Source organism: Rhodofomes roseus, assembly GCF_022264815.1.
Source record: "Rhodofomes roseus strain CIRM-BRFM 1785 chromosome Unknown C8Q71scaffold_29, whole genome shotgun sequence".
In the NCBI taxonomy this organism is placed as follows: Eukaryota; Fungi; Basidiomycota; class Agaricomycetes; order Polyporales; family Fomitopsidaceae; genus Rhodofomes; species Rhodofomes roseus.
In genome coordinates, this window is record NW_025952985.1 from 91011 (window position 1) to 105448 (window position 14438).

Below are 14438 nucleotides of genomic sequence, written 5' to 3' on the forward strand. Positions count from 1 at the left end.
GCGAAACCTACGATGCGCCTAACCACGACGCCGTAGCGAAACCTACGATGCTCCGCCGCAGCTTCGTAGCGAAACCTGCCCCCGGGCAAAATCTTGGGATCACCTTCCGGGTCAATCTTCATCTGTGTTGTGAGCCTGCAACGGTCTGAGGGCAGTACATGGGCTCCGTCGTAGTCTGTGCTGTTCTCTGCCTTGCTACGTTTGCCCACGGAGTGAGGTCCCCCCCTTCACTCGGTAGCGAAGCCCCGCTGTGGCGATCCGCCTGCCCCTTTCGAAGCCATCTTCATGCCCCATCGTGTCCGTCTTCTTGCCCCATCGTGGCTGTTTATTTGCCCCTGTCGTGGGTGTTTGCTTGCCCCTGTCGTGGCCGTCAAATCCCCCTTCATGGCGTACACACCGCCTGCTACGCCATGTACTCTCCCGTATGTCGAAGAGATATGTATTAACTACACGCCTGCCTGTGGGCTATAGCCGCGGGGAGGCGTGGAGTTTTTGTTGTTCACCTCCAGTATGATAGTGACGCCTCGCGGGCAACTCAAGCAATCTCTGTCGATTACAGAAGTGCATCGTCGACGTCATCCACTTGATCTACCGTCGCTCGCACAATGGGTATGGGAGTCCGCCCCCATCGTTCACTCTTTGATCTCCTCCCGCGACGAACTCGCCCTCGACGCTTTAGCCCAACCCCCCTCAGAATAAATATCCTTCGGGCAGCCCTCATAGTCGTGCGGCTCGACGTTGCCTGCGCGATACGCCACGTCCATACGGATCGATGGTCTTCCCCTGTGTCAGCCGTCGATGTGTCCTTGTCCTCCTAAACCCACTTCTATCCCCGTCCAGAGCATCAGTACTCAGCAAGGCCAAAGCATCCCGCTGCGGCTCATACGCGCCGGAACTCCACTTGACGACATGCTCGCTATCCGCTTCGGTGCTGCTACGACCCGCTATTTGCTGTTGAGTGCCTCGCCGGACAATTCACGCGACGGTGCGTCAGCGTTACGAAAGGCAGCGGAACCATCGTGGACGGTGCAGTGAGCAGTGAGCGGTGCCGACGCATTTTCGCGTACGGATCCGTACGCGAAACAAGCGCTCAGTCGCGATCAGCTGACCGCGTATGTTTGCAGCCTAAGAATCGATGTTTGTCTCGACTCTCAACACCCTCATGGCAATGGTTCAGTTCCTGTATTGTTGTGTAGGCTTACCATGCTGCACCTGTAGGTAACACTCTGTGGGTACGGCCGTAATGGGATGTAGTGTGAATGCATATCATGTCTGGAAGATGAGGTGTAGAGGCATCTGGAGGCATCTGAAGGTACCGGTTGTAAGTGAATGTTCAGCGAGGTGCTGCACGAAACTCCGTGCGATACAGCGCTAGCCTCATCATTCGTTACCCAAGCTTCCGTTCCTACCATGCTTCGCAGTTCGTGGGAGAAATCGCGAAGCTCATGAATTAAGCCGGTCGCTCATTTCAACACTTTCGTGGCAGTTGTGCGCACCAGATATAGAATTCCATTTGTGTCACGCTATTATACAACCCGTCGTCCTTCGGATCAGAAGCACAAACACACGGTAAACGAACGGAACACAAGAACTAGAGCAGACAGACAACTTACCCGCGCATGCGTTGAAAAGCTCACAGGCTCTGGCCCTGGAGTGCCGCGACGATACCGTCGAAGGCCGGCTTCTCCTCGTAGTTCTAAGAAGGTGATTTTCAGCAGCGTATCCGCCTTGCACGGTGAATATGCTTACGTCGTCGAAAGGCGTGGCCGCACCCTGGCCAGGGAACGTCGACGGGATCCACGAGTACTGTCACCATAGCACTCATCGTCAATACCAACGCGAACTTGATATCCGCGAGACACGACGTTACCTTGTCCGTCCAGTCCCAAACGGTGATGCCCTTGCACGCGGAGACCTGGAGGCACGCGGAGACGACCGTGTAGTAGTCCTGCTTCTGCTGCTCTAGGAGGTCAGCGGTCTCGGGGAGCGTCATGCGAATGTCGAGCTCCGTAATGGCGAACTCGACGCCGAGGTCGGCGAACGCCTGGAAATTCTCCACGAGTGTGGTGGGCACCTCGCCGACGATGAAGTGCGACTCCATGCCGATGCCGTCGATGGGGACGCTGTCGGACTGGAGCGTCTTGACGAGGTTCTGCATGGCGGTGGCCTTGGCGCCTGTGCAAAGATGAGTTGAGCGGCGGAGGAAAGGAATATCGTCATGAAGGGATTCTACCTGTATATTCAATGTTGTAGTCATTGATATACAGCTTAGCGTTCGGGTCGGCCTCGCGCGCTGCATCCAAGGCGATGGAGATGTAGCTACTACCGAGTGTGTCGTAGAAGACATCCGAGCGGAAGCTTCCATCATCGTTAAACGGTTCTGTACCATGTATCAGGAATCGTCCAGAGCAATGTGTGGATCACAATCACCATTCACGACGTCCCAGGCATCTTGACGGAAACCAAAATCAGTATTACTTCATGGAGCAAACGGCTACCACATACGTACAACTGGCAGAATGAGGGGGTCAGCGATCCAATGTGCTATCATGGAGGGAAGAGACTCACGGCTGTCCTTTGTAGTGTCCAGCGAGGTTTGAAATATGGTTTTGAATGACCTCCGTCAATTGAGAGGCGCTGTAATTGTTCGACGTTACCCAGCTAGGAAGCTGTTCGTGCCACACTAGGTTGTGCGCTGCCGACCGGTACATCAGCCTTCTTAGACCAGCTCAAATGGAGGCGTCAGCCTACCGCGCAAAATTTGGCCATTGCTCTTAACCAGATCGGTAACCTGGTCGCCCTCGGTGAATGTGAACGTGTTCGGTTCGGGCTCGGTGGCATCCTATGTGTGAAACATCCTCAGCACCCTGAGCATCAGAAAGAATATGCAGCAACATACCCATTTCAAGGCGTTGCCCGGAGTGATCTGACCGAAGTGGTTGCTGTTGTCCAGGTAGCTCGTGTACGTCGTGTCGTTCAGCTCTGGGTTGTCGGTGGCCGATCCGAAGTAGAGCTTGCCAGCAGCCTTAGCCAAGACGTTCAGACCAGAAACGACGGACGTCCCAGTTGGTAGCGTACTCGACGCGGCTGGGGTCGGGATGGCAGCAGCTTGGATGGCGGGGAAAGCCCCGACGAGGACGGCTAGCGTTACAGCCTGAGAGGATTTTTTTTTTTTTTTTTTTTTTTTTGATTCACCGAGTTTAAAGCCCATACGCCGAGGTACATGCAGGCACTAATAGATCACTACCGAACGCTAAGACCGTTCCTCCCGAGCCCCATTTCCCCTTGTGGGTCCCTGCGGGTTACTCTCCTTCGTGCCTTGTTGAGTCCGAGGACGGGCAGTACCGTTGAGTGCTGGCGTCGAGATGTCGGCGCCAGACGCGACCCCCCGTAGGTAAGTGCTCCAGTCTTCATGATAGCAGGCCGCGTGAGGTGCGATACCCCATTCCATCATAAACTCCCAGCTGCTCCCGCGAGCCCAGGAGCCTTGAGTACCGCCTGCAGAAGGATGGCGGCTTATCTGATGCAATTCACGAGAGCCCTTCCAAAGGCCCCCGCCTCCCTCCCCCAACACGTCCAGACATACCACATACCGCCAGAGACCCAGACCCCACTCCACACCATATCCTATGCTCCTAGGCTGTCGCTGTCATTCCACGGGTTCATCCCGCAGTCGCGACTGCCGCTTTTGCGGTCGAAACCCGTTGCGGGTAGCGTGTAGGGTCGGCCGTAGCCTCCCCGCAATTGGGGTGTGCTGTTGGAGGTGCGCGTGGCAGGAAGAGTGGCAACCGTCCTGAACGGAAGAGGGAATTTACGACGGGATAGATAGATGTCGTCCCGACGCGGAGGGCGTGGCGGAGTCGGTTAATGAGGGGGTGAGAGGATCGAGTGGTGCAATCTGCGAACAACGTGAGGCGTCCGCAGTCCCGATTGTCGATCGAGTTGGTCGATGGTGTCGTAGAGACTGTGGGGGCCCCGTTGGAGGGGTCTTGACACTAGGGAGGAGGGAACGGGCGAGAGATGGGGCAGATGGGGGCCGATAAGCGGGCGCCTAACGGTAGATGGTGGAGGTACGAGGTCAAGGAGGGATGAGCCTGAGAGGACTTCATGATGTCCGCACCAGGTTTACGAAGATGTGGAGGGAGGACGAAGCACACAGACTGCTTTTGCAAACGACCGGGCCTTTCAACTCTGCCGCAAGGCCAAACTTCGGGCTTCCAGCCACGGGTGAAGGAGGGAAATGATGGTGGAAATGAATGAAGAACAGCGAGGTTCACGCGGAGGTGGTATTGGGACCCCACGGGTGACCCCGGAATCTATGTCATTATAGCGAGGGACCATGTGTGTTCGTCCGAGCCTGCGGTCGATGGACATGGAGGATGGTGAGAATTAATCACCATGACAGTCGTTGCGATGTTCCTGGGCAAAAGCGGCCCGAGGGGAGGACATGATGTTCCGTGCAACGATCCTGTGATACCGTTAGTCCGATAGAGGTCAAGCGCTCACGGCCTGAGCATCGAAGTCAGCATGCGTGAGGACGGAAGAAGTCCAACTTACGGAAGTCGATGTAGATCTGGGCAATTGGCATCTCGTTACCGCCGGTAATTTTCAACCAATCCGGCACGGCGAGAATGCCAGCTGTGGTCGGTGCACGCTCCCGGAAAATCAAGGACAACTGGAACCCTTGGGGGAGAAGGATCTATGAAATGTGATAAATCACTTGACACTCTAGTACGACCAGGCCAGAGGAGATCATCCAGGGAGCTGTACCGGCGAGCGATGGAAGACTCACAGGACGAAGACGTCATTTGTCACAATCCGCCTGCATACAGCACAAACTACTCCTTTCGGAAAGCTTCCATGGACTTGTACAAGTGCGCTTTGTGGGCCATTGTGGGGTATAGCACCGTGCTGCCTTCGCCAAGACGGGCCGTGCTTCAAGTTGTCCGTGGCACGGTCCATGGCAAGGCACTCAATTGAGACGGAGAAAAAAAGCATATGGATGCAATATAATACGAATCTAGTACTATTCAACGTCAGCAACGGCCTTGCTGAGATGTGCCAAGGTCGCGGTAGCGTGTGAGGAACAGAGACCGAGGGCGGCATCAAGTCTGTTTGTCTTTGTTGTGCGAAGCCTTTGACGCCCATCAATTACCAAAAGCAGGCATCCATTCCCGAAGGCCACAAGTACGGCGGACCTCGCTGGCAGGCAGGGTTTCTGACGGCAACTCGCCCCTTGAATACATCGTAGTCTGTACCAAATAAACGCACACAAAATCAGGGACACATGTACGTCTCTGCTCTTCTCTGCTAGTACCGCTGGAAGTGGTCTGTGAGCGGCAGAACTCCGGGCTGACCCATACCAACGGTGGTTCCGAGTCATCCACTGTCGTGCATGCCCCGTGCTCAATCTCGGTGGGACTCTAACCCACCATTTCAATTTGAAAAAACCAGATACATATCGGATAGCTTCGAAACACGATGGACAAATGTTCCCTACAGACGAGCTCCCGATGGTTCGGTTTAGGACATCAGTCAGCGGTGGCGGAGCTCGAGTGGAGAATAAAATTGATCGCTAAGACTAGGCCGAATAGTTCTATTTGTCGTAGTTCCTCAAAAAACCATACGCTTTTTCTCATGCACCAATGTTCCCGTGCTCGAAGGCAACAGCGATGCCATCGAAGGCGGGCTTGCGCTGATAATCCTGTAGACGTGTAAGAACAAATCCTCACAAGAGGAGTAAATGCGCACCGAGTCCCATGGACAAGCATCACCCTCGCCGTTAAATGTGCCCGGTACCCAAGAATACTGTTCAAACGACGCGATCAGACAGTAGACCTAACACACCGTGCAGACCCACCTTATCGGTGAAATCCCAGACAGTGACACCAACACACGCTAGTACCTGCAGACATGCATCGACAACGGTGTGATAGTCTTGCTTCTGCTGTTCATATGACTCTCTGGTAGCCGGGAGCTCCATGCGGATATCAAGCTCAGTGATTGCGAACTCGAGACCGAGCTCCTGGTACGCCAGGAAGTTCTCGACGAGGGTTGTAGGGACCTCTCCGACTATGAAGTGCGACTCCATGCCAATTCCATGGATAGGGACGCCGTCTGACCGTAACCGCTTGACTAGGTTCTGCATCGCCGTCGACTTATTTCCTGCAGCGCAAGATGAGTGAGGTCCTCCCCGTCAGACCCATGCAACGTCGGCCTACTCACCGACGTTTTCAATGTTGTAGTCATTGATGTAGAGCTTCGCGTGAGGATCTGCTGCATGTGCCGCCTTCAGGGCAATCTCGATGTAGCTCTCGCCCAGCGTGTCATAGAAGACGTCTTCACGCATCGTGCCGTCGTCGTTCAGCGGCTCTGCAGTCCTTACAGTGGTTAGTCGCTTCAGAGTTTACCGTATGTGGTTTCCAGGCCTACCGTTGACAACGTCCCACGCATATCTAGCATCCATGAAATTGGTTAGGGAACCGATGTATCGTCCCCAGCGGTTCACTTACACTTGACCTGCATAGTGCCCGACTATCCCACTGACATGCCTGTGGACGGCCTCTGCAAGGCCGGTGGCATTCCATTCGGTGGACGTTACCCAGTCTGGAAGCTCTTCGTGCCATACCCCGTTGTGCCCTAGCAACAGCCTATCAACACGCGTTCTCCACACGCCAACAGAGAGCTCACCTCGAAGGAACATGCCGTATTCATGTGCAAGGTCCGCGATCTGGTCACCAAGGTCGAATGTGAACACTCCGGGCTCGGGTTCCGTATACATCTGTCATGAAGGGATTCCATCGGTCACTGTCAAATTTCTCGCTGACCCTGATGATGAACGCACCCATTTCATAGCATTCGCAGGAGTCAGTTGGCCAAAGTGCCACCAATTCTCCAAGATGCGTATGTACGTGGTGTCATCGAACTCAGGCTGCGTGTTGTCCGTAGCCGTCCCGAAGTAAAGCTTGCCTGCGGTGTGTGCGAGGAAGTTCAGGCCGGGCACGATAGAGGTCGCCGTAGGAAGTGCCGCGCTGGACGGTGCGGTTGTCGACCCAGGCAAGGCAGACACACGGCCTATCGCAGCAAAAGCAAGACAAGTCAAGATGAACTGCATGGTTAGCAGCCTAGATCTACGCTAGCTATAGGAGGGCTCTATGTTGCAACGTCTCAATTTATGCCTTTGCAGTCCCTCAGCTGAGACGCGGATTCCCCTGATACCAGGTACGAACGTACGGGACAGACGCATCAACAGACGTCGCGCAGAACGGAGGCGTGTTCGTTATTGACGACTAGCCGCGCCGCGATCATGTGCCCCGCGTCGAGGGGCGACTTGGGGGCGACTCGTGAACGAGACATGACCTTGCCACTGCGCTCAGATGAGCGGTTGGGCGATTTCTCGGAATGGGAAGTATGCACGAGGTAGGTACTGCTTGTGATTCGGACCCATGACTGCCGAGACTGTGCGGGCGCGAGTCATAATCCTTCCAATCTAATTGCGAAACTCAGTGTGGCGAGTAATTGAGGTGACGGTAGTACTCACGCTGCACTATGTTCTGAGGTATCACAAGTCAAAAGTCGAGATGGTACGAAAATCAGCGCGAATCAGCGTTGTGTACCGGTGGTGTGATTCTTGAAATCATGCCTTTCAATTAGCGAGGAGTAATCTCGGCCCGCCAGGCCCGGGTATGCGAGCGGAATGGTCACAGTGGAAGCAATCATCTTGTGCGTGAAAGGACTATGAGGCTCTGGTCGTCGAAGTGACTTCGCGAATGGAGAAAGGCGAGTTTTGAATGCCGATCAAACAACATACCTGGTATGAGCGTCGACGCCTCCCCGGCCCCCGCCACGCAGATTTGTTTGTCACTATTGCCCAAGAGCTTTGACGCCTGCTACATTTCCGGATAAGGAACCCCATCATTCCCGCCGCTGAGTTGGGTTCTGCTTGAAGCTTCCGCAGTCCGGCGTGAAATCGACGACAATTCGGCGACATTTCAGCGGAACGTCAGCGCCACATCGCAAGCTGTTCCATGCGTGTTCTGCCTCTCATGTGGCACATGCTGAGGGTGCAGTCAGAATTGTGTGTCCCTGCTCGACTTTCTTGTGACAATTACTTCATCCCTGAAACCTAGCGACGCCAAGTACAGTTCCCGCGCACTTAGATGCTCTGCCCCTCGAATGCAATAGCAATACCATCGTATGCCGGCTTGCGCGTGTAGTTCTGAATGGGTGCGTTAGAGCCGCTCGGTCACCGCAGATCATGGGAATTTACCGCGTCCCAGGGGCATGCATCGCCGTAGCCAGCGAATGTGCTCGGAACCCACGAGTACTAAATCCCAGAGTATTAGTACACGATGGCTCAATCATACAAATATTTGTGCTTGCCTTGTCAGTCCAGTCCCAGACAGTCACGCCGCGGCACACCGAGACCTGCAAGCAGGCGTCCACGACGGTGTAGTAATCCTGCTTTTGCTGCTCGTAGAGCTCGTCGGTCGCCGGGAGCTCCATGCGGATGTCAAGCTCAGTGATTGCAAACTCGAGTCCAAGCGCTTCGTAGGCCTGGAAGTTCTCCACGAGCGTCGTGGGCACCTCACCGACAATGAAATGGGACTCCATGCCGACACCATCGATGGGAACACCCTCGGACTGCAACTGCTTGATCAGGTTCTGCATAGCTGTCGACTTGGTCCCTGCAAACAATGTGAGGATGATTGTTGTTGCCCCTCAAATATTGCACTGACCGACGTATTCAATGTTGTAGTCGTTGATGTAGAGCTTGGCGTTCGGGTCCGCTGCGCGCGCAGCCTCCAGAGCGATGTTGATGTAGGTCGTGTTGAGGGCATTGTAGAAGAGATCCTCACGCATTGTGCCATTGTCGTTCAGCGGCTCTGCACAGACGTTCGATCGTATCTTCTGACTCAGGTTCAATGGTGAACGTACCGTTGACGACATCCCAAGCATATCTGATTTGCAAGTGATCAATAACTGTTCCGTCGGAAGAAGTGGCAAAACTTACACTCGGCCAGCGTAGTGCCCTACAATACCGCTGACGTGCCGTTGTACAGCATACGCGAGTCCCGTTGCGTTCCAGTCGGTCGATGTGACCCAGCCTGGGAGCTCTTCGTACCAGACGCCGTTGTGGCCTAATATCGCAATTAAAATCTAACAACCAAGTAGTTTGACTAGTCTGACTTGCCTCGGAGGACCATGCCGTACTCCTCAGTGAGGTCAGCAATCTGATTTCCAAGCGTGAAGTTGAACACGCCAGCCTCAGGCTCAATGTACATCTGTAGCCGGTATCAAGTCGAACTTGTGAGCAAGAACCGTAAAGTCCACATTCAACCATGCACTCACCCACTTCATAGCGTTTGCCGGGGTCAGCTGGCCAAACTGGTTGTAGTTCTCCAGAATGGACAAGTAGGTCGGGTCCGTGAACTCGGGCGTCGTGTTGTCCGTCGCCGTCCCGAAGTAGAGCTTCCCAGCGGCACGCGCAAGCGCATTCAGGCCGGACACAACGGACGTCGCGGTGGGCAAGGCGGAACTGGCAGCTGCCGTCGCCGTCGCGGGCAGTGCCGAGGCCGACAGCGGGGCGACCGCAGCGAGCGCGAAGAGAGCCAGGGCGGACTGCATAGCTATACCTGTGAGGTTAAAATCTGGCCGACACGGAGGGCAACACTGCCGTGCACGCCCTCTTTATACCGCTCTCTGCGAGCGCATCGGCAGAGCGTGAACATGACACGGGGATCGAAAATAGACGGGACCATGCAGAGACATCGCATAGGAGGTGCACGTCGCTGCTAGGATCATCCGTGGAGAGTGTAGCGGCCCACTCGGGACGACGGACGTGACCAGTGTTCTCTCCACTGCGGATTGATCGTCAGGCATTACCTCGGATGAAGTCCCATAGAGCAACAGGTGCAGAGTTAACAATGGTGCATGTTGCGTCGGTGTCACAATGGTGCATGTTGCGTCGGTGTCACAATGGTGCATGTTGCGTCGGTGTCACAATGGTGCATGTTGCGTCGGTGTCGCGTCGTAGGCTCTCAATCCGTAGAGAACATCGGTGTGCAGAGCGATAACATGGACTGGCGAACGTTGGATGCAACCATGGCGCCCTGGGCGGCTCGAGAATACGCCAACGAAACGTCGCTCAAACCAGACAGGAACACCAACTTTCCTCAGCAAGGAGTAAGCTCGGAGCCAGCTGCACGAGCATGACCATCATGATCACGGGTGTCGATGATTTGACTGCTGCGTGAGAGAGCAGCGATTATGGGCAAATGGGGAACACCGCGCGAAGGTCGAGGTAGTTCAATGAACGTGCGAGAAGACCTACGAATGGGGTTAGCAGGCTGGGTGTTTGTGGCAAGCATACTTGTACTCACCGTATATGAATCAGGCAATTCGTATAACTTCGCTGTGCGTTGCAGAGGGAGATCACGTAAATAGACCATTCCTCCGAACCGTCTCTGGCTACATGAAACCTACACTTTAGATGGAAACAAGGGTTCGTTTATGATCGGAGCCGACCATTCAAGTCAATCGAGCTCGTCATCGTCGAATATAGCTGTCTTGGGAACGCCGTCTGGACGAATGACGCCGCGATACATTCCCGAGCAGTTCAGGGGCAGTGCGACTAGAGGAGCGAGTGAATGGTGGTGGCACAGAGAGGATCGAATGACCTACCGTTCCCCTGATTGTCAAGCGCAATGACACCACCAACCCCGCCATCGTGCCGCAGCTCTTCGACACAGTGCCTTGCCGCCTGTGTAACCGACTCGTTGAGATACTTCATGCGCCGCCCGATAGTCGAAGCGGTCGCCAGACGAATGAAGTACTGACAATCCAATAATTAGCACGCAGAGCCGCCGACATGCAGACGAGACACGCACGTCGCCGTCGCCCGTCCCACTGACGCCGACTGCAACCTTGGCTGCCTTCCCTCTAGCCTTCCTCCACGTGCGCTTTATCCAGCCCTTCACAGGCCACTCCTCCGCCCAGAAGCCCGCACCCATGTGCGGTGTGTCGCCCACACGCCCGACGAGCTTGTTCGTGCGCCCGCCAGTCGATGTGCACGCCGCGATACAACCACGCTCGTCGAGCGCGACCGCTCCAACCGTACCCGTCGGCAGTTGGTCCAATAGCTCCTTCGGCACAACCTCATCGTCAGTCCTCGGCGGATACGGGAGCGGCTCCTCTGGCAGACCCAACCCGCGGCGGTGCTCCCGCCAGCGCGCCTCGGTGAAGAAGTAGCTCTTGTCGACCAGCTGCACGCCTTGCGCGGCTCCGAGGGCCTCGGCGTTGCTGCCGGACATCATGGTGTGTGGGACGGTCTCTGGCGAGAGGTAGAGCGCACGGGCGAGCTGGGAGGGGTTGCGCGCGTGCGTGATGAGGGTTATGCCCATCCCACGCCGTGTCTCTGGGATGTCAGGATGCGAAGAGGGAGGCTTGGAGACCATGAGAGAGGTCTCAAGTTCGTTCTGGGGGAAACGTTGAGCGATCATCCACAATATAGAGATTTCGACCTACTTTGCCGGCGGTGTTGAAGACGGCACCTCGTCCGGAGTTGAACAAAGGACAGTCTGAAAGAACGTACATTAGAGCATCAGAAAACAATTAGATGGCGTAGAGGTGACATAGATGGAATGCAGCAGTTCGCGGGCAGCGTATGGGTACACACCTTCCATGGACGACACCGCTGCGACCACCGCGTCCATTGCCTCGCCTCCAGAGTTCAACACTTCGTGACCGGCAAGCAATGCCCTGCTGAGAGCTGCCTTGTAACTCGCCCGCAGTTCAGGGGTAGACCGACTCTTGTCCATGGTCCCTGCCCCTCCGTGAATGACCAGGGTGAACTTGCGTTCGCCCTTGGATGGTCCGTCGCGCAACAGAGCCTGCTTCTCGTCCATGGCTGCAGGGGTCGAGGAGAAGGTCCAACCTGACTAGAGCGATGATTAGACCGCCAGAATAAGGAGGACTAGGTATATGGTCGCATTGATCTTCAGACTTGCGATAAGGGTGTGAGTGGCCGAACAGTGCCTGTGCCCACGCGAGCCGTCGGGCCGCCGCTGTGCAATGTTCCTGCCCAACGCGTAGCAGCCCTTGATTGGACAGTATAAATACGTCAAAGAAAATATGTTCGTTCAGGCAGGCAGAAATCGAGTGGCAGGTAGGAAAGATACATACGTACGACTTCGAGTTGGAACTTGAAGTCCGTCTGCGGCGTCTGCCCGAGCAATCCGCTTGCCGCGGCCCGGCTGCCGTTGCGTTCCTCCCGCTCGCTTCGAGTTGCAATTGGTCGCCACCGTCGTACATAGCTCATGTACAGTACAAGACAAGACGGTGTGCCAACTGTGTTCCAGAACCGCTTCATAGTCTCTTCATATCTCGCAGTGGTATGAATGGTGAACAGGAACATGTCTTGCGTACTCTCGGACAATTCGCTGAAATTAGCGGCGGGTCGAACAGGCTACCAGGTATCTTAAATCCATGAACAGATGACTGCGTGGCACGCAGATTTCCCGCGATCGCAAGGTAAGTATGGTATATATGAGGTCCCAGTTAGCACTGACTCTGCTTGTGTCTGCCTACTTCAGAGTGCATGAAGATCGTGCACTATGCCGCTCGCGCCGATCGATGACAATGGGACACAATCCTACTTCGAGGACACTGGTGCTCCGGTCGGTTCCACAGACTACACGACCCTTGTCCTGATTCATGGGGCACTGATTCATGGCGGTAAGCTTCAAGTTGTATCCTGGCGTCACCGTTAGCAATCATGTCCCTATGGCCACTTATGACTGTCCCATAGCATCATTCAAGGCACTGTTTCCGTATGCTTCGCAACACAATGTCCGTCTTGTCACGCTGAACATGCGGGATTATCCCGGTTCCACGCCGTTCACCGATGCCGAACTAGCTGCTATGCGAGGGCCCGACAGGAATGGCCAGCGAACCCAGCTTCATAAACGCGGATTTGAGATCGCCGCCTTCGTTATATGGTTCATACGAAAGGAGAGCATCCCGCCATTACGACTCGACGGAGAGAAAACTAGCGGAGGTATCTCCGTCCTCGGTTGGTCCTGGGGGAACACCATGTCCCTGTCCTTCGTCGCACGTGCTACAGAACTTTCAAAGCAGGATCAGGAGTTCCTAGAGGCTTACATGCGGGCGTTAGTGATATACGGTGAGCCGGATCCAAGGCCTGGTGTACGCGCCTTTCTTGACAGCCACCCAGAACCTGCGCCGCATTCAAGCATCAGCGCTGACTCCTACTTCGACGAGATACACAATCCCATACGGAAACAGACACTCCCCAGGGAGCAACAAGCAGCGGCGTTCGCGCTCTGGGTCTCCGGATACTATGCTCATTCACCGACCCTGCTAGACGCCTTCGCATCTCTTACCCGCGAAGAGGTGGACGCTGGACTGGCGACGGAGCGTATCCAGAACCCGTTGCCGCCTCAGATCCCTACCCTCCAGCGGCTGTCTGCGGAAGAGATAGCCGCGACATCGGCATACCACGTCTGGGCGCGTTCGCAGGTCCTCTACCAGCCAGACTTCATCGATATGGAGCTTTTCAGGGAGAACACGCGTGCCGCACTGCAGGACGGATCTGTCTGGCCTCGCATGCAGGTGTGCCTGATTTGGGGAGATATGACCCTCGGCGAGATCATCTATACTTCATGGGACATCGCGCGCCATGCAAGGACGGCGTGGCCGGAGGGAGGGAGGCACATCCATACCGTGCGGCTCGAGGGTGGCAACCATTTCGTAAGTGCTACGGCGGTCTTCAGCGTCCTTGCGGTGGCTCATGGATACGGCGTCATTGTCCAGCCACATGTCGACTTGCCCGAGCAGACTATGCGTGTTTTGGCTGAAAACATATGAACCCTTCAGGGGTGTAGTCGCTGTCAGGAGACGAATGATGCATGCGTGAGCGCGATCTGTTGCAATATGTCCGATAGCTTTCGGCTACGTCGAGCCCCGGTAGACTAAGGAGTGCTGTGAGTCAACCCCTTACGCGCCTCATGTATTACATCTGATAGCCAATTCGTAGGTACCATGCCGTATGCAGTACGATGAATTCAACAGGCGCTGACTGTACTTCGCTGTGCTGCACATCTTCTGTGACTATCCGTCAATTGAGTGAAGTATGACACGACTCAGACTGTGGAGAGGTGCGCTACACCTCATGTTTTAATCCAAGTGATGCTGCACGTATTGTTTACCATAGACAGTCGATAACGAATTCCAGAGAAGGCGGAAGTGCCTAGTTTGCACTATCGCCCAATCGCTCATTTACCTGTACCCTGATAAGTTCGCCCAATGGCATTCTATGGGTGTAATTTTGATGTGCGCTTTTGTTGCGGTGCCGAGGAACGTATCTCTCGCTAGTGGCTCGCTCAAGTGACATCGACTTTGCGCCAGATAATAATGTC

The 14438-nt window shown here is 55.2% G+C and overlaps 5 protein-coding genes across 5 annotated transcripts; 1 reads left to right on the plus strand and 4 right to left on the minus strand.

The window, feature by feature from the left end:
- Positions 1-1633: 1633 nt before the first annotated feature.
- C8Q71DRAFT_716484 (endo-1,4-B-xylanase) lies at positions 1634-3211 on the minus strand (the record flags this gene model as incomplete). Its single annotated transcript, XM_047921107.1, has 8 exons — positions 1634-1696; positions 1750-1806; positions 1871-2175; positions 2234-2380; positions 2431-2477; positions 2569-2695; positions 2752-2842; positions 2900-3211. The coding sequence occupies 8 exons, from the start codon at positions 3209-3211 to the stop codon at positions 1634-1636; spliced, it is 1149 nt and encodes a 382-aa protein (XP_047773999.1).
- Positions 3212-5635: 2424 nt separating this feature from the next.
- C8Q71DRAFT_716230 (endo-1,4-beta-xylanase) lies at positions 5636-7123 on the minus strand (the record flags this gene model as incomplete). The annotated part of the gene is made up of 8 exons (XM_047921088.1): positions 5636-5704; positions 5752-5808; positions 5861-6165; positions 6226-6380; positions 6411-6455; positions 6513-6639; positions 6691-6781; positions 6845-7123. Coding segments are annotated over 8 exons (1128 nt in total), but the record flags the coding sequence as incomplete, so codon positions are not given.
- Positions 7124-8030: 907 nt separating this feature from the next.
- On the minus strand, positions 8031-9780 carry C8Q71DRAFT_320400 (endo-1,4-B-xylanase). Its single transcript, XM_047917789.1, has 8 exons — positions 9352-9780; positions 9194-9284; positions 9014-9140; positions 8938-8960; positions 8739-8885; positions 8383-8687; positions 8270-8326; positions 8031-8218 (listed from the first exon to the last, which is right to left on the minus strand). The coding sequence occupies exons 1-8, from the start codon at positions 9625-9627 to the stop codon at positions 8156-8158; spliced, it is 1089 nt and encodes a 362-aa protein (XP_047774001.1). The 5' UTR covers positions 9628-9780; the 3' UTR covers positions 8031-8155.
- A 755-nt stretch (positions 9781-10535) lies between these two features.
- On the minus strand, positions 10536-11906 carry C8Q71DRAFT_716471 (asparaginase; the record flags this gene model as incomplete). The annotated part of the gene is made up of 5 exons (XM_047921105.1): positions 10536-10633; positions 10684-10834; positions 10890-11477; positions 11527-11579; positions 11678-11906. 5 exons carry the CDS (start codon positions 11904-11906, stop codon positions 10536-10538), a joined length of 1119 nt encoding a protein of 372 aa, XP_047774002.1.
- Positions 11907-12253: 347 nt separating this feature from the next.
- On the plus strand, positions 12254-14367 carry C8Q71DRAFT_784309 (Alpha/Beta hydrolase protein). The gene is made up of 6 exons (XM_047925027.1): positions 12254-12531; positions 12594-12735; positions 12809-13183; positions 13235-13770; positions 13834-14003; positions 14057-14367. Exons 2-5 carry the CDS (start codon positions 12615-12617, stop codon positions 13885-13887), a joined length of 1086 nt encoding a protein of 361 aa, XP_047774003.1. The 5' UTR covers positions 12254-12531; positions 12594-12614; the 3' UTR covers positions 13888-14003; positions 14057-14367.
- Positions 14368-14438: the final 71 nt, after the last annotated feature.

Coding starts and splice junctions, on each gene's coding strand:
- C8Q71DRAFT_784309 (XM_047925027.1), top strand. CDS start 12,615: ATGCCGCTCGCGCCGATCGATGACAATGGGACACAATCCTACTTCGAG. Junction 12,736..12,808: donor TGGGGCACTGATTCATGGCG/GTAAGCTTCAAG, acceptor ACTGTCCCATAG/CATCATTCAAGGCACTGTTT. Junction 13,184..13,234: donor GCGGGCGTTAGTGATATACG/GTGAGCCGGATC, acceptor ACAGCCACCCAG/AACCTGCGCCGCATTCAAGC.
- C8Q71DRAFT_320400 (XM_047917789.1), bottom strand. CDS start 9,627: ATGCAGTCCGCCCTGGCTCTCTTCGCGCTCGCTGCGGTCGCCCCGCTG. Junction 9,285..9,351: donor CGGCAAACGCTATGAAGTGG/GTGAGTGCATGG, acceptor TACCGGCTACAG/ATGTACATTGAGCCTGAGGC. Junction 9,141..9,193: donor GTACGGCATGGTCCTCCGAG/GCAAGTCAGACT, acceptor TTGCGATATTAG/GCCACAACGGCGTCTGGTAC.